This window comes from Diabrotica virgifera, chromosome 4, assembly GCF_917563875.1.
Source record: "Diabrotica virgifera virgifera chromosome 4, PGI_DIABVI_V3a".
In the NCBI taxonomy this organism is placed as follows: domain Eukaryota; kingdom Metazoa; phylum Arthropoda; class Insecta; order Coleoptera; family Chrysomelidae; genus Diabrotica; species Diabrotica virgifera.
In genome coordinates, this window is record NC_065446.1 from 176523376 (window position 1) to 176546995 (window position 23620).

Sequence of the window (23620 nt, forward strand, 5' to 3'; positions counted from 1 at the left end):
ATGGGTTGAACATGTTACTGCATTTATTCCAGATTTTGTGTTGTTTTAATATATAACATACTACTAATTGGTAGTGAAAATTTTAGCAAAAATTCATTTGTTTTTAGCAGATTTATTGAATTGTTCAACCTATTAAAAATTACTGTTTTATGATAACCAAAGTTTAAATGGTACCTGTTTGTGTCAAGTACTAATTAGAAGGTTTTGTTAACATATCTAATGAAGAATTACTAGTGTCCCAAAGATTTTTTTGTAAATATTTCTTTAATAAAAGTGTATTCAATGTTTTTAGTGTTTTCTCTCAAGTAATAGGTTATCCCATATTATGTTGATCCATTTTTGTATCTATATGACTAAAGTTTTCTATTTTAAATTTTAATCGCATGGTTTGTAGTGGGCTTTGTAATCTATGACAATTTTGTCATAATTACGATATGAAACTTGGTGTATTTGTGGTAAGTATATGATTTAAGGCAACAAATTTACTAATATTGAACAAAGTTTTCAGAATTAATATTGCTACATCCAATAGGAAAAGAACCAGATAAATTTAAAAAGGATTGCATATAAAATTCCGAAAAAATAATAGATGCTACCAGATCCATGTTTAGAAAAGTATGCGCTCAGTTACTGACAGCTTTTGTTGTAGAAATCTTCCTGGCAAACGAAGACTGCAGATTCCTCAGATAATTTTAAAACAACTCGCCCAATTCACCTAGTCTGAAAATGCTTCCTAAAGAAGCTAGAGAGCTCCTTAACCTATTGACTGCCAGCAACGCAACTCTCGTGTTCTTCATATCGTCGGTGATTCTGCAAAACCTCGTATGAAAATTTTTCCTTTCCAGAATTTAGTTTTTTGCCCTGTCAGAAACTCTGTCAAAAAACACATGTCGACGTAATGAAAATGTCATTTCGTAACTATGTTAACGTAATTAGGTTTCTTGACATTTTCATTACGATAACATGTGTACCCCTTAACGGAGGACAGGACAAAAAGCCAATTTCTGAAAAAAAAATTCTCATACGAGGTTTTGCAAAATCACCGACGATATCATCTTATGGGTCTAATATTTAGCTAGCATAATGAGAATAACCTCTTATTGTGGTTGGCAGTCAAAAGATTAAAGATGGCACCTCGTAATTAGTTTTTTTTTTTCAATATCTCCAGAACGCGTTTATTTAGAAAAACTAAAACTGATACACCTGTTTATGTTCCAGAGATCAATCAATTCCATCGATTGTGAATTTCTAGTACCAGTCATAGGCGTCTGTTTTGGGAAGGGCAACGATTATTTTATTGTATAACTTTTTTATTTTTAACTTTTTAACATTGTTAACACTGAATTGTTAAAGTGTGAGATATTCTAGTACTAAAAGATATTATTGTTTTAAGTCGGTAGGATGCACTGTTTTGATTTGAATGAAATCGATTCATCTCTGGAAGATAAATAAATGTACCAGTTTTCGTTTTTCTAAATGTTTTTACCGACTTAAAGCAAGAGTCACTTTTAGTATTACAATATCTCATAATTTAATGATTTAGTGTCAAATATGCTTAAAAATTAAAGACAAAAAAGTTATGTGATAAAATAATGACCTACTCAAAACGGATGCATATGACTGATACTAGAAATTTGCAATTGATCGAATTGATTTATCTCTAGAAGGTAAATAGGCGTTCCAGTTTTCGTTTTTCGAAGTAGAAGCGTTCGGGAGATATTTAAGAAAAACTAATTACAAGACTCCATCTTCAAAGAGCTCTAGCTCCCTTAGAAAGCATTTTCGGACTAGGTATACATACATAATGTTCTTGAACTCGTAAGTGGAGCATAGAGCTTCAGTGAAAACGCGCCCATCGGGTTCTATTTTGCGCTAGGGCCTTCACCTCATTCCAAGACTTTCCTTGACTTCTTATCTCGTCCATGATGGATCTTCTCCACCGGACTAGGTTAATTGGGTTAAATTATTTTAAAATTATCTGAGAAATCTCCAGTCTTCGTTCGTCAGGAGAGTTTCTGAACACTCTGTATATACATTTAGGTATAGTAAGTATTGAATTATATGCTCCAGAATACTTGATTATACAAATTATTTCTATTTTTAGAGCACTCCTTGGATACAACAGCTTAAATGAAATACTGAAGATGACGAAAGGAAACAAACTACGTATATCTGTATTGTTTATACCTCATGAAGAATAATAATGAAGATCAATTGAGGATTTTTAAGATCATTTTGAATTGTTGAATCTACACATTCATTTGTGTTGCCATCCTAACTCTCATAATATACATTTAACAATTTAGCTGTAGAACTATTTGAGTAATATCAAATATACTAAAAACAACGCTGTAGTATTTGTCTACATGAAATTTTAATCCTTAATTTACCGACTATCTAATGGGAAATACAGTTGCACCTGCTTATAAGAATAATCTTCGTGCCAAGCAAAAGTATTCCTATAACCGGGATATTCTAATAACTGATCATTGGTGGATCGAAATTTTTATTCTTAAAACTTGTATTCTGATTAGCGGGTTTGATTGTACAATTTGCAATTGGGTAACTTGTGCTATGTTATTCGACTTATCACAAACTAGATCCTTTGACTCAAATAGTATGTAAACTTACTAACACTTCTTCTTAACGTGCCCTATCAAGTCCCCTTGACGTTGGCAATTAACATGGCGAAACTGTCTCTGTCTCGAGCTATTCTAAATAGGTGTTCTGCTTTCTTTATTCCTGTCCACTCCCGGATATTCTTCAACCAAGAGGCCTGCTTTGTACCAATTCCTCTTCGTCCTTCGATTTTACCCATCATAATAAGTTGAAGAATATTATACCGGTCTTCCCTTACTACGTGTCCAAAATAGACCATCCTTCTATATTTGATGTTATCAATCAGCTTGCGGGCAGCATTTGCTCTCTTAAGGACTGCCACACTTGTCAGAGTAGCCGTCCATGGTAATTTCAGTATATGTCTGTGCAGCCACATTTCAAAGGCCTCCAAACGGTTAATGGTGGATATTTTTTATGTCCATGCTTCGACACCATACAAGAGGACTGACCAAATGTAGCATTTAATCATGCGCTTTCGAAGTTGAAGTTGCAAGTTATCATTACAGAAGAATGACCTCTTTTTAAAAATGTTGTGCGGGCTATCTCGATTCTACATTTTATCTCTTTATCTGGATCTAGTTCAGTAATATGGCAACCAAGATATTTAAAACCTCTTTGAATTATATGACCATCAACATATAACCGGGAATCTTGATGGGCCAAACGGCTAACTACCATGTATTTTGTTTTTGAACATATATGTGAATTCTTTGTCTTGTTCAAAGGTATGGTTGCTAATTTAAATTCTCTGTTTTTTTCCTAGTTTAGTCCTCTTCTATAAGTTCATTAGCTTTTACATTGTTGTATATTCCCTGGTGACATACCAGTGTGACACTGTTGTTTTATCAGTATATCAAGCTATCGTCAATCACACCTCTTACTCACTCACGCCTAGAGTCTATCCTGGAAGCCCCCATAGCCGTTTGACTATCTGCATGTAATGATCAACTTCACTAGATCTCATGCTATGTGAGAGTAGAATCAACATTCTATATGTACTTTCTTTATATTTTCCTGATTTTGGTCCGCCGGTATCTCTTCTAACTGTATTTTTCTGAAATCTCCTGTCGATTTGTAATTAACTTGTAATTTTTTTAAAGTGATTGAATTTCAATATTTTTTTCATTTTAAGCACCAGACTTATTACTGTTGTCTGTAAAAATTCATCACTAGTGTTTTTTGCAAATCACTCATTTGTTTTTGTGTTCTTGACTAATTGATTAGTTTTCTATTAGATTGCTGGTAAATTGGTCGTTTTTGTCGATTTATTTTGATTATTAATTTTGATTTACTGTCAACTTGTTAGTTATATTGATTGCTTTTTACAGCTCGTACCAAGCTAATTTCATTTTCAATGTTTTCTACTTCTATCCTCTGCTCTTGGGCCATTTTTGGCGAAAGAAATTTTGTAGATTCGTCTCATATATTTTCTATTTGTATTTCTTCTTGTCTACATTTGTATATTTCTTTCTTTCGATACTTTATTAACCCACTAGCTGCCTGTCCAAGAGGATGGAGCTCGGTTAGGAGCGATTCTGTTAAACGGCACCTGACTGAAGTAACCATATCACGCGCTGGCGCGTTATCGGCAGTGGGTGGGTTAAATCTGACTTTACAAGCACTAAATAGTAGTCGGACGAATAACGTATGGATTTTTGGGCGGCAGTTGATCCCTGTTTCAATTTTTATAAGTACTTTTAATAAGTACTTATAATATGTACTTTTAATTTTTCAAATATCCTAAAGCCTATTTGCTAACTTCTTTGGTAAGCCTTTTCTATTTATTTTCTTTTTCTTGTTTTTAATAGTTTCTCCTATTAATGTAATCCTCCCTGTTTTCTTTTTCTGTATTTTCTTTTTATTTTATTTTCAGTATATAAGCACTTTTTGTGGCAGAAAAATCGATTCACTGATTTATATAATTTACCTTTTTTAACTTGTTAGTAATCTCATCATCTGTTTATTCCAGTTTGTAACAGTTTTAATGTTTTATTTTTATTTAGATCACATAAAGTATAATTGAGGACCTCAGAGCAACAGTGGCCTAAGCCACAACCTATAAATAATATAGATTATAAACATAATGGAAATACGAATGCAAAGATTGCATTTATCTCAAAAACTTTGTTTTTTGGGCTTGGGCCACTGTTGGCTCTGATAGCCTCAATTAACGGCTATTACATTAAGGAATGCATGTACCTTTTCATTTCTTATTTAGCTTCTATATATTGTAACTTACATTCTTAGATAATTGTTTTTCTTTTCATTTATTTACAGATATGTATTTATGTAATCCCTCTTCTTGCGCAAGTTATTGAACAGAATATGTTCAGTATGGCCCGTACAATATTCCAGTGGGCTACAATGCCTGTTGTAGGTCTTTCATCATAAAGATCTATATTTAGTCTGGGCAGATTATCGGAGAATCGGTCATTTTTTGGAGAAGTTATTTACCAGCAATTTTATTGATGGAATCGAATGATTGAATATATTAATAACATAGGTATGCAAAGTCCGCAGATAGTGTGCTACTCTTTTTATAAACAAAATGGCGCCCGAAAATTGTGGTTTGTTTTTTTCAATTTCTGCTCTAAAGATTTTAACTTTACGCCCAAAACACCTAAATAAAAATTAACTGTAATTAAATTCTGCATAGAGACGTGTTTTTCCCGATTTACTTCGACGAAAATTTTACCCGGAAAATGCGGGTTTTTTCAACAAAATCTTTGATTTTCAACTAAAATTTTAGATAAGTAATTGTTCATCAATAATTAAATAACTTGGTAATGTAAAAGGTATTTTCTTATAGATTACAATTACAGAAGCCGATGGAAATTGAATGAACAGTTTAGCAACAATTGAATTGTTAATTAAAAATTTACGGTCGCTATAATAACCACAATAATTATGATACATAAGAATAACTATGATTTTTCTATAAAAAGACACTGTACCTATCTAATGTACTTTGCAGAATTGAAATTGGACTATTTAAGCTGCCTCACGAACATTTTAAAATTATAAACAATTTTTTGGCTTATAAACAAATAGAATATCTCGACTTTTAAAAGAAGAAACGTTTAATTGTGATGAGTGGTTCCTGAGATACAACCGGTCAAATATGACCGGCATTTGCGGCAAAGATATAAACAATAGGATCATAATTTTCAAACCATCACCTTTATACTTTTATCCTCTTTCTCCACACCAATTTTCATATCTTTAAAATACTCATAACATATATTATTATAATAAAAACTATCAATATTACGAGTGAAAATTGCCAAAAATAACAAAATTCCAATCAAAAATTAGGTTAGATAAAATGTAATCTCAAAGTTCAAAATCGGTATACGTTAAAAAAATGCATTTTCTCGGCTTCCCATTGAGCCATTCTTTTTTTGTTCCCAAGTAACTCTAGGAGAGCCATCTAACTAATGCATTATTAAATGTCAAAGTTGCTTTTGTTTTGTTATAATAGATTAATTTATTTATAAGAAAAGAAAACTACATATTTTTCCAGTTGTAGACTTTTCTTAGATAAACTTACTACAAGTGTACCTTTTAACGTCAAAAACACAAATATTCTCATTTGAAAGCTGTATAATTAATTTATTATAACAAAACAAAAGCAACTTTGACATTTAAGAATGCATTAGTTAGATGGCTCTACTCGAGTTACTTGGGAACAAAAAAAGAAGTGAAGAAAATTGCTCCATGGGAAGCCGAGAAAATGCATTTTTTAACGTATACCGATTTTGAACTTTGAGATTATATTTTCTCCAACCTAATTTTTTATTGGAATTTTGCTATTTTTCGCAATTTTCACTCGTAATATCGATAGTTTTTATTATAATAATATATGTTGTGAGTATTTTAAAGATATGAAAATTGGTGTGGAGAAAGACAACAACAAAAATGTTGATGATTTGAAAATTATGATCCTATTGTTTATATCTTTGACGTAAATGCCGGTCAACTTAGACCGGTTGTATCTCAGGAACACAATTAAACGTTTTTTCTTTTAAAAGAAGCGTCCTGTCGCGTTGTTTTCCAATTCCGTTTATGTGATTTAATTTCATATTTCCCGAGATATTCTATTTGTTTATAATTTTAAAATGATCGTGAGTCCGCTTAAATAGTCCAATTTCAATTCTGTAAAGTATGTTAGATAGTACAGTGTCTTTTTATACAAAAATCATAGTTATTTCAATTTCTATCGGCTTCTGGAATTATAATCTACACGAAAAGAGCTTTTATATTACCAAGTTATTTATTTATTGATACACAATTACTTATCTAAAATTTTAGTTGAAAATTAAAGATATTGTTGGAAAACCCCGCATTTTCCGGGGAAAATTTTCGTCAAAGTAAATTGAGAAAAACACGTCTCTATGCAGAAATTATTTACGGTGAATTTTTAATTGGGGTGTTTTTGGTGTAAAGTTAAAATATTTGGAGTTATAGAGCAAAAATTTAAAAACACGATTTTCGGGGGCCATTTTGTTTATAAAAAAAAGTAGCACACTATCTGCGCACTTTGCATACCTATATTATTAATATATTCAATCATAAGATTCGATTCCATCAATAAAATTGCTGGTAAATAACTTTTCCTTGTCGTTTGCTAATTAGCCCAGAGTAATTACCAATCTTTGTATTTTTGAACAGCAAAATAATCTGACATTTATTGTCACAACATATTTTATCATGATAAATGGATGCACTGTTATAACACCACTAACAAACAATTATTTTTATGTGGTCGTTTACATTTAACATTTGGGTAGCCGTTAGCCGTACATGTTATAATACTACTAACAGACAATTATTATGTGATCGTTTACATTCAACATATGAATCGCCATAACAGTATCATTCATATGATATCTAAACAGTTAATAGTTAGAAAATGGATCAAATACACCGAGATATCTAGTATCTTCACTAATGATTTATTTTTTTATTATTCTCATTAATTGATTGTTTATTACACACATTACTTTTAACTTATAATAAACCAAAACCATCTATTCAGTGTTTGGTACATATATTTGTCACTTCACCATATATATCAGTTTCACGTCTTCATTGCTTTGGTTTTCTAATTTAGGAGGAACGTCCAAGCAAGATGGCAAAAACTGAAAACGGTGTAGAGGAGGAGAAGGACAAGGAGGAGAAAAAAGAAGAAACTCCTACTGAAACATCATCAGCGAATGCTAAAGTTGAAGATGAACCGATGGAAGTTGATGGAGATGATGTCACGGAGAAGGAAGAAATCGTCGTCAAAGGTAAAAACCATATCAACCATATTTCCTTTTAGTATCATAACGCCGTATTCAATGTGTATGTGGAAAATTTGTGTGGGTTAAAATGGGAAAGAGCAATTTATAAGCTATATTGGTATTATGTTGTGTAGCAGAGCTAACTTACTTTTGTTGTATCTTATTGCTCTTTCTTAATTTTCATCAAAAATCTATCTCTTAAAGTATTGATAAATCCCATTATCTTTCAACATTCTATAATACGCTGGTTCTATTTGTTTTCTTTGCGCAAATCTTGGTCCAATGCTATTTAAGTGTATTCATTTTTTCGAATCTTGAGAAAACTAATAAGTATTTTTGAAACATTTAAACGCAGAATGAAACATTACATTATTACAGAGGGCCGAAAGTCCCTGAAAACTTATACAATGTTTATTTTAATAAGTTACAGGAGTGAAAAAAAAAGAAAATTTAGTGTGATTTTTAAGTTCAAATATCTCATTTAAAAGAAATTTTTGGGTTATTCTAAGGGACTTTCGGCTTAATATTTCTTTCTGCGTTTAAATTTTTCAAAAATACTTATTAGTTTTCTCAGGATTCGAAAAAATGAATGCATTTAAAACCGAAATTTTGGGCGTCCGTGCCATCTTATTCTTCATCTTTGTGAATTTTGCAATAATTATTTTATCTCCATGTTATTTCTCATTTATATTTCTTCTCCCATCCATATTGATTATATTTTCATTGTAAGTGCTTTTGTTTCCTTTATGAACGTTTTGTGTGTTTTGTTTATGCTGGATTGTTTCTATACATAATTATATTCAAGAATTTCACTTCTATTCACCATATTCTGTTATCGTCATAATTCTTCCACTCTTTCATAGCTGAAGAATTGTTCTTTTTCTTGTACATATTGTACAATTACTCTATTATACAGGGTGTCCAGAAACTCTACCGACAAACAAAGACAGGAGATTCCTCAGGTAATTTTAAGACAATTTAACCAAATTCACCTTTGTCCGAAAATGCTTCCTAAAGGAGCTAGAGCTCTTTGAAAATGGCGACTTGTAATTATTTTTTTCTTAAATACCTCCAGAACACTTTCAAGCAAAAATTGGTACACATATTTATCTTCCAGAGAAAAATCGATTCCATCCATTGCGAATTTGTAACGGTTATTTTATCGGACAACTTGTTTGCCTTTAAATTTTAAGCATTTTTTACTTTGGATTATTAAATTGTGAAGTATGCTAGTACTAAAACGGACTCTTGATTTAAGTCGGTAGAACACAGTTCTCTAGAAAAATCAATTTGAAAATTTTTCATATCGAATTTGAAAAAAAAAATTCAGAAAAATTGTGTATTTTACAGAATACCTCCTAATTTAATAATCTAGTGTCAAAAATGCTAAAAAAATTAAAGCCAAAAAAGTTATGCGATAAAATAACCGCTGACCTACCCAAAACCGATGGTCGTATGACCGATATTAGAAATTCGCAATTAATGAAATCGATTCATCTCTGGAATATAATTAAACGTACAAGTTTTCGTTTTTCTAAATAGTATTTTTTGAAATCCTTTTTTTATTATTTAAAACAAAGAATTTTCAAATCGATTTTTCTAGAAAACTGACCTATTGACTTACAACAAGAGTACCTTTTAGTACAAGAATACCTCACAATTTAATAATCCAGAGTCAGAAATGCCTAAAAGTTAAAGACAAAAAAGTCGCCTATGACTGTTACTAGAAATTTGCAATAAATGGAATCGATTTATGTCTGGAAGATTAATACGCATACCCACTTTTGTTTTTCTAAATAGAAGTGTTCCGGAGGTATTTAAGAAAAACTAATTACCAGACGCCATTTTCAAATAGCTCTAGCTCCCTTCTTAGCCAGGCCGCACATCAAAGAAACATGAAACGTAAATTACGTTTCATGGAAATAAACCACTGCTAAACAAATATACGTCCGGTCATTTATGAGACTCTCCGAAAATAAAAATGTGTCATTAGCATGAATCACACTCGTTTCATTGATAGGCGGACTTTGAGATTTGTTTAGCAGTGTTTTCTTTTCATGAAACATGTTTTTCGTTTCATGTTTCTTTGGTGTGCGGCTTGCCTTAGGAAGCGTTTTCGGACTAAGTGAATTGGGTTAAATTGTCTTAAAATTATCTGAGGAATCTCCTGTATTTGTTTGTCAGTAGAGTTTCTGGACACCCTGTATAGTTTGTTCAAACGGCACAATTTTTTGTTGTACTGGTACCAAACGGCACAATTAAAAATAGACAATTCTACATCCAAACTCGCATACATATAAGAAAGGGTGTTCGACAGAGATGTGTGCTTTCCCCTCTTTGATCTAAAATTTATTCGGATGCCATATTTCAAGAGTCTTTGAAAGATGCAGATATGGGAATCAAATTGAATGGAGTATTGATAAACAACATACGATATGCTGATTATGGTGTCTTAACTCAATTTGTGACAACATAGTCGATCTTCAACAACTTACGTCATTATAATCGGAGAATACTGGGCACCGGACAGGGAAGTAAAATGTCACATTGAGCAAGCTTGACAAGCTTTCGTGAAATTCAGGAAGGTACTGACCTGTTCAAAGTTCTATCTTTAACTGAGACTAAGGTTTACTAAGTGCTACGTATGGTTGGTGTTGCTATATGGTGTAGAGGGCTGGACACTCAAAATGAGGAACATAATCAGATTAGATGCCTTCGAAATGAGGCTTTATCGCCATATCCTAAAGATACCTGGTTTTAAACAATCCCATAACCAAAAGTTTAAGGGGTTAATAAATCTGCAGAACCAGATGGCCATTCATTAAACTCTCTTTTACGTATCCATCGATTTGGAAATTTTTATTGAAGATAATTCCCCAAATCATTTTAAGATGCGCTTACATGGTCAACAAAAATTGGTCAATGGACCGTGATAGTCGTGACGTCAAATCAATGTTGGCTACTCTGGAAATTTTGCCAAACAAAACATAAATTCACAGGTGGTGTTTATTTTGGTTTTTATAATTGGAATATATTGCTTGTAAGATGTTTAATTTTTACAAAATGGTAATGTGTTGTGTACCCGTTATTGTAATCAATGCTTATAGTATATTTTCCACCATATTTCCAAATAGGACTGGTTAAGAACCTGAAGAAACGCACTAAGTACTATTGTAGTATGTAAATCCTTGATTATGTGTAGGGACATTTATAAAATTAAAAGCAATATGATTGATATGACTAACAAGGATTGTCTTTAGAAAAAATGTGCAGATGCTTGTTTTTTTTATTGGATTTAGGATTAGAACATGGGGCCAGAAACAAAGTAAATAGTACATACATAAACATAATATATCTTATCTAAGCTATCTAATTAGTAATCTAAGTTAAGGTTATCTAAGTCTGACCGACCTTTTTGTTAAGAATAGATATAATAAACATTTTATTTTCAAAGTGAATTTTTGCTAAATTAATCTTAATAAAAATTTTGGGATAAGGACAAGGGTCACACTTTTCTCATTCAAGGGTTTTTCTTTTTTCTTAATAATTATTGATTACCTAATACCCACCCCACACGGTAAGGCAGGCATGTAGGCAATCAAAAGGAAAGACATTTAAGGTTACAAGCCTAATCTAGTCATTCTATAACTTAATTTTACAGTCATAGGAAAAACAAAATAAAATCAAAAATATGTTTATCACTCAGTGCCAAAAGATACATAACATTTAAACTTATTAAATTTTTTGTAAGAATGTCTGACTGATGTGTGTACTTCTTACAATTAAAAAATATATGATCCAAGTCCGCCGTTTCATTGCAAATATCACAAAGATTGTTATCAATTATCTTTATTTTGTATAAATGTGCCGGATCATGTCCAAATTTCATCCGAGATATGGTTAGATATGGTTAGATATGGTCAGATGCTTGTTAAAACAAAATAAAATTAAAAATGATTACACAAATCACGTGTGTATAATCCATTGACAGACGTCAAACATGATTTTTGATTTGTTTGGAAAAATATTTGACGTTTTGACGTCACACTATCACGGTCCATTATGAGTAATGATAGTCGATTACCATGTGACAATCAAGCAATTTACGGCAATGACAGCAAACATCGATTTTTGGCAAAATGTTTAGCAACTACAATATTAAGCGATAAGGAGCAATTATAAGAACAATATTCTAGATCTAGATAATACTTTCATATTATATAGTTAAATTTAGTTGAATAGCTCATAATTTAGTTGAAAAACGGTTCTCGCCATGGATGACATCATTATCATATCATGAGTTAAAAGCAAAAATAAATAGGCGTTTCTGGGTGCGAATGTTTTAAGCAAGATAGAAATAAACTTCATTCTGTTGTGAATTAGATGATAATTTATTCAAAAACTTCGCCCATTAATTATGAAACAGATGATCAATATGAGATAACCAATGCCTGCATCAACAAATCTTATCTACTTGAGTGAATTGTCCTATTAACTTTTTTGATAATCTGTAAATAACTTAATCTGTTGTACTTATTATGTGAATTTGTGCTGTTCTTTGTAGTAGAAAAATATATATTTTCAAACCTAATTTTTTCCGATTAAGTACACTTGCACATTTTGTTGCTTTTAGACTTTGTAAATACACTGCAGTGCAATAAAAATCGATCCACTAAAAATTTGGTCATTTTTGATGTTTCGAATTTCCTAAACCTGTTGTCCGATTTAAGTGATTTTTTACCACGTCATAGCCTTATTCATTGACAATATCCCTGTAATAATATTGTTGCTAGACAGTAAAATTATCATTGTATACCGGGTGTACGAATCAAACTGTGTTTTTTTTTTCTCAAAGTTCGCATCACCCTGTTGACTATTCTGGCATTTATAAAATACTGAAATTAAAACCCAACTATAGCCTCAGGTTTTCTTAACATTTTGTCTTTCGATTCATTCGCTTATGTTGGATAATAAAAAAGTTAGGTACTTTAACAACTGGCCATGTTCGTCATCAGTACAGGGTGTTTCTAAAATATTTGCGCAAAACTTTAAGGGGTTATTGTACATGAGAAAATAATGACAATTTGCTTTATAATCATATGTCCGCAAACGCTTCGTTTCCGAGATACGGGATGATCAATTTTTTTTTACAAACTGATGATTTACTTATTGCTTTAAAACCAGTTGAGATGTGCAATCAAATTTGGTAGGTTTTAAGACGTAGTTATTGCACATTTTTTGACATACAATTAAGAATTTAATATTCACCAGTGGCGCGCAAACGGGTATTATGACCGATAATATTACCCGTACGCACGCCAATGGTGAATATAAAATTCTTAATTGTATGTCAAAAGATGTACCATAACCAAGGTCCCTATACCATAGGTTGTATGGTAACTTTGACATTGACAAATGGAATATTGTCATCGTGACGTCACCCAGACGATCAATTTTACGAATTGCTTGTAAACATAATAGGATACGTGGTTTGGAGGCTATATTTTGTTATTAAATATCGTTAGTGTTTTAATTTGTGTTTATATCTTGAGATATAATGTATCTATAGATATCATTAAGCGTTTTTAGTATAATAACTTAAACCCAAAACTCTTTTACAAGTGTTCAGATACATTTTAATGTGGTTGCGTTAAGTACCTACTTACTTACTGGATTGCAGCCATCTGAAGATCGTTTGAATAAACAATTATAAACTAAATGAATATATAAATTGGGGAAAATTCCCTTTATTGCACTGAAATTGTATTTTTTTTATAATTTATTGTTAATGTAAAACTTCACAGGTACCTATTGAATGGAATCATAATGTTTTCATAGTTTTAGGTATTATAATCCAGTACCTAACGTAATTAGATGGTCTTAAGGGAAAAACTACTAATTTTGATACATAAATCTTTAGTTTAATCTCTTTTTCACCATGTTTTACATGTTAGGAGGAATTTATAATAATGTACTACATGCATTATCCCCAATTCAAAATTATTATATACTAGGTCTGGATCCCGCGTATGAAAAAAAGTTGATTAATAGCAAGCTGAAAATTTGTTAATAGCTTAAGGGTGTCTAATCGGACAAACTTTGATATATGGGAACGCTGGAACAGGGGCAGTTTTAAGTGTGGAACAGGTTAAAAATTTGGAACGGTCACACCACGAAAACGGCACATTTATTTTGTCCGACAGAACAGACTTAAACTCTGCGAACAGAGATTAAACTCTCATGCACAAATCAGACTGCTATTTATCACCTGTCATAATTCCTGTCATTTGACATATTCTACATGTTCCACTCATTAAAACGCCCATTTGGTGATAAATAGCAGTCTGATTTTTGCATGAGAGTTTAATCTCTGTTCTAAGAGTTTAAGTATGTTCTGTCGGACAAAATACATGTGCCGTTTTCGTGGTCTGACCGTTCCAAATTTTTAACCTGTTCCACAATTAAAACTTCCAGTGTTCCCATATATCAAAGTTTGTCCGACTAGCCACCCTTAAGCTATTAACAAATTTTCAGCTTGCTATTAATCAACTTTTTTTTCATACGCGGGATCCAGACCTATACCTACTCAAAATCATTTAAAAAAGTAAATTGTATTCAACCCATTATTAATATACCTAGGATATTTTAATGATTTAGTCCCATATATACACAAGAAAGAATCTACTTCTGCTTTAATTAAGTATGTAGTAATGCTATTCCACTGCATATATTTAATTGCAATTATATTCTATGATTTTTGTAACTCTACAGGCATCTACCGCATTTTTTAAAGAATATATGAAATAAATAGTCATTAAAAATCCAAACGTATTTTTTTTTAATATACATATTTTCAATACATTCCTACTTTCCGAGTTCATTTCAATGAGTGAAGTGAATGAATTTGAATGCAGCATTCTGGGTGACGTCACTCCCGCCATTAGATTCTCGACGCTGATTGGTGGAAAGTTACCATACAACCTGTCTATTTATGAACCTTGTACCATAACTACGTTTTAAAACCCACCGAATTTGATCGGCATATCTCAACTGGTTTTAAAACAATAAATAAATTGTCAGTTTGTAAAAAAAAATTGAACATCCCGTATCTCGGAAACGAAGCGTTTGCGGACATATGATTATAAAGCAAATTGTCCTTATTTTCTCACGTAAAATTACCCCTTTAAGTTTGTCGCACTTATTTAGAAACACCCTGTACTGATGACGAACATGGCCAGTTGTTAAAGTACCTAACTTTTTTATTATTCAACATAAGCGAATGAATCGAAAGACAAAATGTTAAGAAAACCTGAGGCTATAGTTTGGTTTTAATTTCAGTATTTTATAAATGCTAGAATAGTCCACAGGGTGATGCGAAATTTGAGAAAAAAGCACAGTTTGATTTGTACACCTGGTATACAATGACAGTTTAACTGTCTAGCAACAATATTATTACATCGATATTGTCAATGAATAAAGCTATAACGTGGTAAAAAATCACTTAAATCGGACAACAGGTTTAGGAAATTCAAAAATATCAAAAATGACCAAATGTTTTGTGGATCGATTTTTTTGCACCGCAGTGTGTAATTTTTCACTCTCAAATGTAATTTCCTATTTTAGTGTTAAAATTTTTGTTCCAATGGCGGTTCATTCCAAATTGAACCTTGACCTGTAATTTCTATTCAAACATTGGCGCTCGCTCATAATTTCTAATGTACTTACACTTTAGTGCTTTCGCTTCCACTCAAATCACTCTCATCTTTTCCGTGGTTTCTTTTTTGGTCTTTTGTCCTCACTAAATGACCAATCCATCGAAGTTTCTCAGATAAGTATTTTTTTTAGCAATTAAACAGATCGAATCAGATTTTTATTTTTTGCACAATTTTGTCTGTTTTGTTTATTTCTGTGTTCTTATGAGCTGCAATCTTTGTTTCTATAAAAATCAATTTTTGTTTCTCTCCATAAGAATCAATTTCCATTTTTTCACAAGTTCTTCAAAATACATGATATTTCTCACTAGTGCATGTGTATCGTTTTTGATTATTTATATTGATTTATGCATTACTTTAAAAAAACAGAAAAAAGAATATTATGAAATCTGAAAATATGGTAACATTGCATCTTCATTGTGATCTGGTATCTTCAAATGTGAAATCTGGTATTAAGTGTCTTACAAATAATAATTGTGTCTGTGTCCACTACATATTTCTTGAATTTTACCATTACCTTCACTAGCCTTCGAAAAAAGATAGAGATAGATAATTGAAGTTTTTTCCGTTTTTTTTTGCTGTCATTTCATAGGTGTTAAATTTACATTTCTGGGTAAAATACTTACACTTTTACATAGCGCTACCTACATTCCAATACCACATATGAGTAAATGTAACGTTTTTCAGGAGAGCCAAAAAACTGATTTTTTCCTTTGTAGCACACATTCTAAATAGTTTTATTGCATATTCACTTAATAACATATTTGCTTTTTATTGTTTGTAATAATAACATGCCTGAAGATAAGCTTTGGTGCATTTTAGGTCACTTACGAGGTATTATAGTTATAATTTTATTTGATAGGTATTTTAGGCTTGTTACGCCACATACACGCTATTGGAACTGTGTTGTTTTAACGTTGGTCTTATGGGTGAGATGCATCGATATTAATGCTGAATATGTTATGAAACCTTACAATAATTAACATAAAAATAGTAAAAGTAATACAGTAAAACAGTAAAAGTATTAAAATAACTTAGGAAGTGGTTCCCAATCTTTTATGTCTGGAGACTCACCTTCTGATGCTTTTTCATATTCGCGACCCATCCCTCACCCATGATGATCTTTATGTACGTTATTCAGCTACTGTAAGAGTGACGCCGCGACCCACTAGTGAGTCGCGACCCACCGGTTGGGAAACAACTTAGGAAATTAACCGAAGGATTAATATGATACCCAAGATCCAGCCAAATACCGCCCAATTACTTGTCTTGAAACTTTGTATAAATTGGTCACATCCCGGCGGGCGTATCTACCAACATTGTGCTCTAAAAAATATCATAGAGCCTCAGCAGAACAGACCGGATGCGCTAAGGGCTCCATGGACTGCAAAGAACAACTTATCATTGACTCGGTCATTTCTAACCAGGCATATTTCAAAAAAGTAACCTTTTAACTGCCTTCATTGATTACAAGAATGCCTTTGTGAGTGTCTCATGAATGGCTTATAAATATACAGTGATGAGCGCACTAATAACCGGTTAAATTTAGCGATAGTAACTTAAAAATTGACATTATATTGACTGTTTCCCACCTTTAGACGTATCAGACGAGTTTAAGAAATGCCACTGTCACAGTTACAGTTTTAGTTGACATACTCTTCTGATACGTCTAAAGGGAAACAATCAATATAAGGTCAATGTATATGTTACTATCGCTAATTTTAACACCTACTAGTTTTAATTCTTTTTATCTCACAATTTAATATGTTTTCCATCTTTTGCGCTATTTTGCTGGTTATTAGCACGCTCATCACTGTATATCAAGAATATATAAAGTCGATGATAATATAGTGACCTTTTTAACACATATAATGACGTAGTGAAAGACTGAAATTCATCTTCAAATACCTGGTGAAAATAACATCGAAACTGAAAATATCGCAATCAGCCGGGGCCTGTTCCAAGGAGATTCGTCAAGTCCACTGTGGTTCTGTCTAGCTATGAACCCAGTGTCTCAGCTGTTAAACTCCACTGATTTAGGTTTTAGCATTAAAAATAACAACAATGTGGTGACGAATTTTAATCATCTGTTGTGTTTGGATGATTTCAAATTAATGGATTTCACTCGAAACCAATTACATAGATCAGATACTAAAAACTGTAGATTTCTTTTCTAATGATATTATTAGTATGCACTTCGGACTAGACAAGTGCCGTGTTTTAAATATAGTCAGAGGAAATAAACAGCCAGGAGGATTCGATATTCAAAATGACCAGAACATCAGGGTCATGGGTGAAAAGGAAATATCTTTATTCTGAGTAAAGCAAGCGTGGAAAATTGACCATGAGCAAATGAAAACTGAGATAACTACACCGATCAAACTGAGGGAACCAGAAATCCGCATAAACCACCTTACAAAGGAGGAAAAAATGCGTAACTGGATAGGTAAACCTCTGCTCTGGCGGCATCCCAATGAGGTCAGCCAATACTACGTGTACATATAGCATCGAACTATAAAGATGTTCGCTAAAACGGAAGGTTTATTACTCATCATTCCGGATGAGGTTATACCTACCAAAAATTACCTGAAATATTTTGTCATCAAAGACCTCAGGTCTAAAACGACAAATGCCGATATGGATGTCAAGCCCAAGAAACCATTCAACATCTTACCGGAGGCTGCCAGGCATTTTCTGCAACTGAGTATAAGGAACGGCATGATTTAGTAGGAAAGAGAATTAATCAAAAGGTACCCATCAAACTGGGACTTCTCCAAACAAACCATCTCCCATACTATCAATATATTCTGGAGAATATGCTTGAGAATGACAACTACAAGCTATACTGGGACCTCACTGTGTTCACAGACCAAACAGTGCCACATAGTAGACCAGATCTCGTATTAGTTAATAAATTAACGGGACAAACAACACTCTTTGATGTGAAGATACGTAAAAACAATAACCTGCGTTCTAATTACACTGAAAAGATCGCCAAGTTGTTCAGAGTCCATAAGTAGCATAGCTGATACGAGCTATTAGAACTCGAATTTAGCAGCACACGTTAACATGGTATTAGAATTTATCAAATATTTGGTATTACATATTTGTGAAAGAATCTGATCCGTGCTATTACAAATTTATATATAATGCGCTAAATAATATTTTCTCGATACTTGTGATTAGAATCATTTGGTACAGCATGCTAAATAGGCTCAGAATCAACCACTAACTTGTTTCGCCTAAAAATTCTCATACGTGGTATTAGAATGTAGGTAGCGATATTACTTCTAGTTTACAAAGTTATATCATGTTTTTTTGTATCCAAGTTATGGACAAAATAACAATGCTGCTGAGATTGGAAACATCAATATGTATTAAAATATATTTAAATAACTTTAATTATTTATTAAAAATATAACTTTAATCTAATTCTGGTTTTTTATTTGTAGGGGATGCTGTATCAGAGGCTCCTGCAAAGACTGAGGAAATAACTAAGACTGAAGATACTGCCACAAATAAGGCCACTGAAGAAAAATCTGATAGCACCCAAAAAGTAACTACAGAAACAAAGACTGAAGACGAAAAACCAATGGAAACTGACAATAGTGTGGAAACTACAACTGCAGAACCCATAATTACAGAGTTACCAAAAGAAATTAAAGTGGCGGAAGTTACTACTACAGATGTAGAAGAGAAGAAAGAAGTTAAGAATGATGAAGAGCTTAAGAAAATGGAAGCCACTGCCACAGTAGAAGAAAAAGAATGTGATAAAGAAGAATCGAAAGAGGCGACAAAATCTGAAATGAACAAAACTGAAATTGCTGTAACAGATACTAAAGAAACAAATACAACGGAAAATTCAGCAGAGTCTACAACTGTGGAGATTAAAGAAACTGCAGTCGAAACAGAAGTTTCTAAAAAAGAAGAGACAGAAGAACTAAAACAAGTAGAAGCTAAAGAATCCAAATTAGAAGAACCAACAGAAACTAAGGTCGAAAAAGAAGAATCTAAAAAAGTAGATGTAGAAGACATCAAATCTACTGAAAAAGAGAACCTCCCAACAAAAGTAGAAGAAACTAAAACAGAGGAATCCAAAGTAGAGGATTGTACTAAAAAAGAAGACAAAGATGAACCTAAAACAATATCAATTACAGACCCAAAACCTGCTGAAACTGAAAAGAAAGTAGAAGTGGAAGTAATAAATAAAGAGGAAATGCAGCCAGCAGAAGAAGAAACTAAAATGGCAACAGAAGACACTAATACGATAACCGAGGAAACTAAAACGGTAACTGAAGAAACCAAAATGACAACGGAAGAAACGGCAACTGAAGAAACTAAAATGGTAACGGAAGAAACTAAAACGGTAACGGAAGAAACTAAAACGGTAACGGAAGCTAAAATGACAACGGACGACACTAAAATGGCAACAGAAGAGACTGAAATGGTAGCAGAAGAACCTAAAATCGTAACAGAAGAAACTAAATTAGCAACAGAAGATACTAAAATGGTAACAGAAGAAACTGAAACTGTATCAGAAACAAAAGTTACAACTGAAGAAACAAAGAAAGTTCCTGAAGAGACAAAGCCAGTGACGGAAGAAACAAATGTAGCACCAGAAGAAACAAAGGTAGCAACAGAAAAATCAAAGGCAGTTATAGAAGAAACTAAGGTAACAACAGAAGAATCAATGGAAGTAATAGAAGAAACTAAGGTAACAACAGAAGAAATTAAGGTAGCAACAGAAGAAACTAAGGTAGCCACAGAAGAAACTAAGGTAGCAACAGAAGAAACTAAGGTAGCAACAGAAGAAACAAATATGGCGACAGAGGAACCTAAAGTAGTAACAGAGGAAACTAAAGTAGCAACAGAGGAAACTAAAGTATCAACAGAAGAAACTAAAGTAGCAACAGAAGAAACTAAAGTAGCAACAGAAGAAACTAAAGTAGCAACAGAAGAAACTAAAGTAGCAACAGAAGAAACTAAAGCAGCATCAGAGGAAACGAAGGTAGCGACAGAAGAATCGAAAGTAACGACACAAGAAACAAATTTAGCAACAGATGAAAGTAAACCAGAAACAGTAGAATCATCCAAAATGGAAACTGAAGAACAACAAGAAATTAAACCAGTAGAAGATTCTATGGATGCTGAACCAAGCTTAGATACTGAAACCAAACCTGAATCTGCAGGTGAGCAAAAAGAAACAGTAGTAGATGTTGTTGACAAGAAGGAAGAACCAAAAGTAGTTGAAAATGGAGAAGTGACAGAAAAAAAGCCCGAAGAAAAAGATTCAACAGTGGTTGAGAAAGAAAATAAAAGTGACTTAGCCAATGGAATAGAAAAATCAAATGGTGTAAGTAAAGAAGTAACAAATGGTAATTCAAAAGATGAAAAACAAAATGGAGAAGCTACTGAATCAACAGATAGCAATGTAGAAGACATTAAAGTGAAAAAAATTGAAGAAGCTGCCACAGAAACCACTCCTGTAAGTGTTCAAGTGTAATATGTCTAATTATTCGTTTCACTTGTCCTTAAAAACAGTTTTTAGTGTTTATTTTTATATTATTTATTTGTAATAGTTCTCATGTTCTTGTTTACAATTGGATATAGAATGAGGTTCGCAGTTAATTTTTTGTGATGTAGGCCTAATCCAAAACTTTTCTGGCGTTAGAAACATTGAATGGAATACTTACATATTTGAAGTTGTCCAATTTACATTGTATATTTATTAGTAATGTCGCCTTTATTAAAAATAGACTGATAGGAGAATCTCAAATTTATAAGACTCAAAGACTGAAACGTTTAAAAATCTGATAAGACTTAAGGGGACATTCCAAATATGTTGCATCAAAATCTGAATTTATTTAGACTCGATTGTATTTATAACTGCGAAGTGTGATCCTTTGGCCAACAAGGCATTAAGACAATGGGCTATAATTACTTTTCTAGTCAATAATAACAGTATTTAACTAACACTTTCACAACAGAAGCTCTTTTTGGTATGCTTTTAAAATAAAAATAATTATTTCAAGCATACTTGAGAGCTTTCGCATTGGGTGTAATGGTGGAGCATCAATGAAATTGTTAATTGGATACATAACGAACCTCGCAACTGTATACGTAAAAACGTTTATTCGCAGATGTACCTTTCCGAGCTTTCTCAAAATCAAGCAAGTGAAGCAAATCACAATCTCATTTTAACGGTACCTGACGACAACATTGCGTAATGATTCATTGGTGAGGACGTTCGGATAGTTGTAATCTTTGCCATGATACGAGGATCATTTGTAAAATAAGATTCCCTACGCCGCTGAGAAGGAATGCGACGTACTGGGAGAAATCTGGCAACACTGCCTTACACATCAACTCTCCTTCTCTCTTATCCCACTTTTGCCTCGCTGTATCGCTCAGTGTTGGCCTAACAGCCTTCGAAGATGGAGGTCCCGGTCGATGTTACCGTCAATGTGAAATTAATTCTGTGATACTTTTTTTAATGCAAAATGGATTTCACCTATTGACATTCATCGTCAGTTAATCGAAGTTTAGGGGTAAAAGTGCATATGTTGGCAAAAAATAGTGTAGAGAATTCAGTGAAAGCCGAACGGAAATTTTGAATCGTTTCGTTTGGCCTTCACTAGATTCTCTACGTCATTTGCGAACATGTTGAACAGATATGCACTTTTACCCATAAACTTCGATTAACTGACGATGAATGTCAATAGGTGAAATCCATTTTGTATTTAAAAAATATATCACAGCATGAATTTCACATTGTTGGTAACAGTGGCCAGGACATCCATCTTCGAAGGCTGCTAGGCTGACACTGAGCAATGCAGCGAGGCGAAAGTGGTGGGGTAAGAGAAAGGGAGAGTTGATGTGTAAGGCAGTGTTGCCAGATTTCTCCCAGTACGTCGCATACTTTCTCAGCAGCGTTAAGAATCTTCTTTCAGGAATGACCCTAGTACCATAAACAAGACGAAGAGAGTATACTAATCGCATTCAGTATTGTCCATTGTCACACTCGGTCAGTACTTCAGATCTGATGGTAAAATAAGCAGCAGTTATCATGCATTTTGTACTACGGTCATTATTTACATTATTCCATTGTTTGAATGAAGAACTGTACGAGATTGAATATAATCCTGGAACATCATTCCATTTTTTACATAACGTTAGTAAATAAGTTGTTTATCAATTAAGCAAGTAACAATGTTTCTAAGCCAGGATAGTTTTGAGTATTATCTCTTGTGTGATCTAAATTGTTCCTCTTAGTATAAAATTTTAACTTCCAAGAATAAGTGCCAACAAGATAAAAGACTGGAGAAAAGACTGCGACTACATTGGCATAATTTTTTTTTCAAAATTTAACTGTTCTGTAATAATCTCAGTATTTAAATAATCATCTCGTGACTGTAAAATGTAGCTGTAAATGGGGATGGTCTTAAGAAAGCGCTCGTTTAATTTTTGACTATAGAATGTTTTAATTTTTGTATTTAGTCTAAAAATTTTTAACATTCCCTGTCAATATGATGTATATTTTTTTTTATCGAAAATACTCAGCTAACTTTAAAAACCATTACTAGTTTCAACTACTTGTGATAACGTAAGTTTTGTCATCACTCTTTTGTTTAAATAAATTAATTTGGTGTATCAATCGGTCCAAAGAGGCCCTATTTATTGTATACGTTCAAGCACCATAATAAAATTTTTGTAGCGTTACCATGTTTTGCTGTTTTATTTACATTAAGAACTATTACATGATACAGAAGTGACAAGAAGTTTCATCCTTAATATGCCATCTAACATAAATCTAATATGACATTTAACATAATAATATATGGCATTTTTGCTGGGGAGATCCTTTCGGATAGTTCCGGCGCCACTTGCATCTTTAACCCTGTCCGAAATAACTACTTAGGGTAAGAACAGAACAAGTGGGTCGAGGTGGAGGTGTAGGTCGCGGTGGATGCTACTAGTTAAGTCGCGGTCGATGTCGACAGCACA

The 23620-nt window shown here is 32.7% G+C and overlaps 1 protein-coding gene across 1 annotated transcript in view; it reads left to right on the forward strand.

Annotated features, from left to right (window-relative positions):
- Positions 1 to 23335, forward strand: part of LOC126883260 (enolase-phosphatase E1) — a 102576-nt gene extending 79241 nt beyond the window's left edge. Inside the window, exons 5-6 of the mRNA XM_050648571.1 lie at positions 7733 to 7910; positions 19069 to 23335. Of these exons, the coding sequence (XP_050504528.1) occupies positions 7733 to 7910; positions 19069 to 21119 (2229 nt within the window). The 3' untranslated portion in view covers positions 21120 to 23335. The remainder of the gene's footprint in view (positions 1 to 7732; positions 7911 to 19068) is intronic.
- The last annotated feature ends 285 nt before the right edge of the window (positions 23336 to 23620 follow it).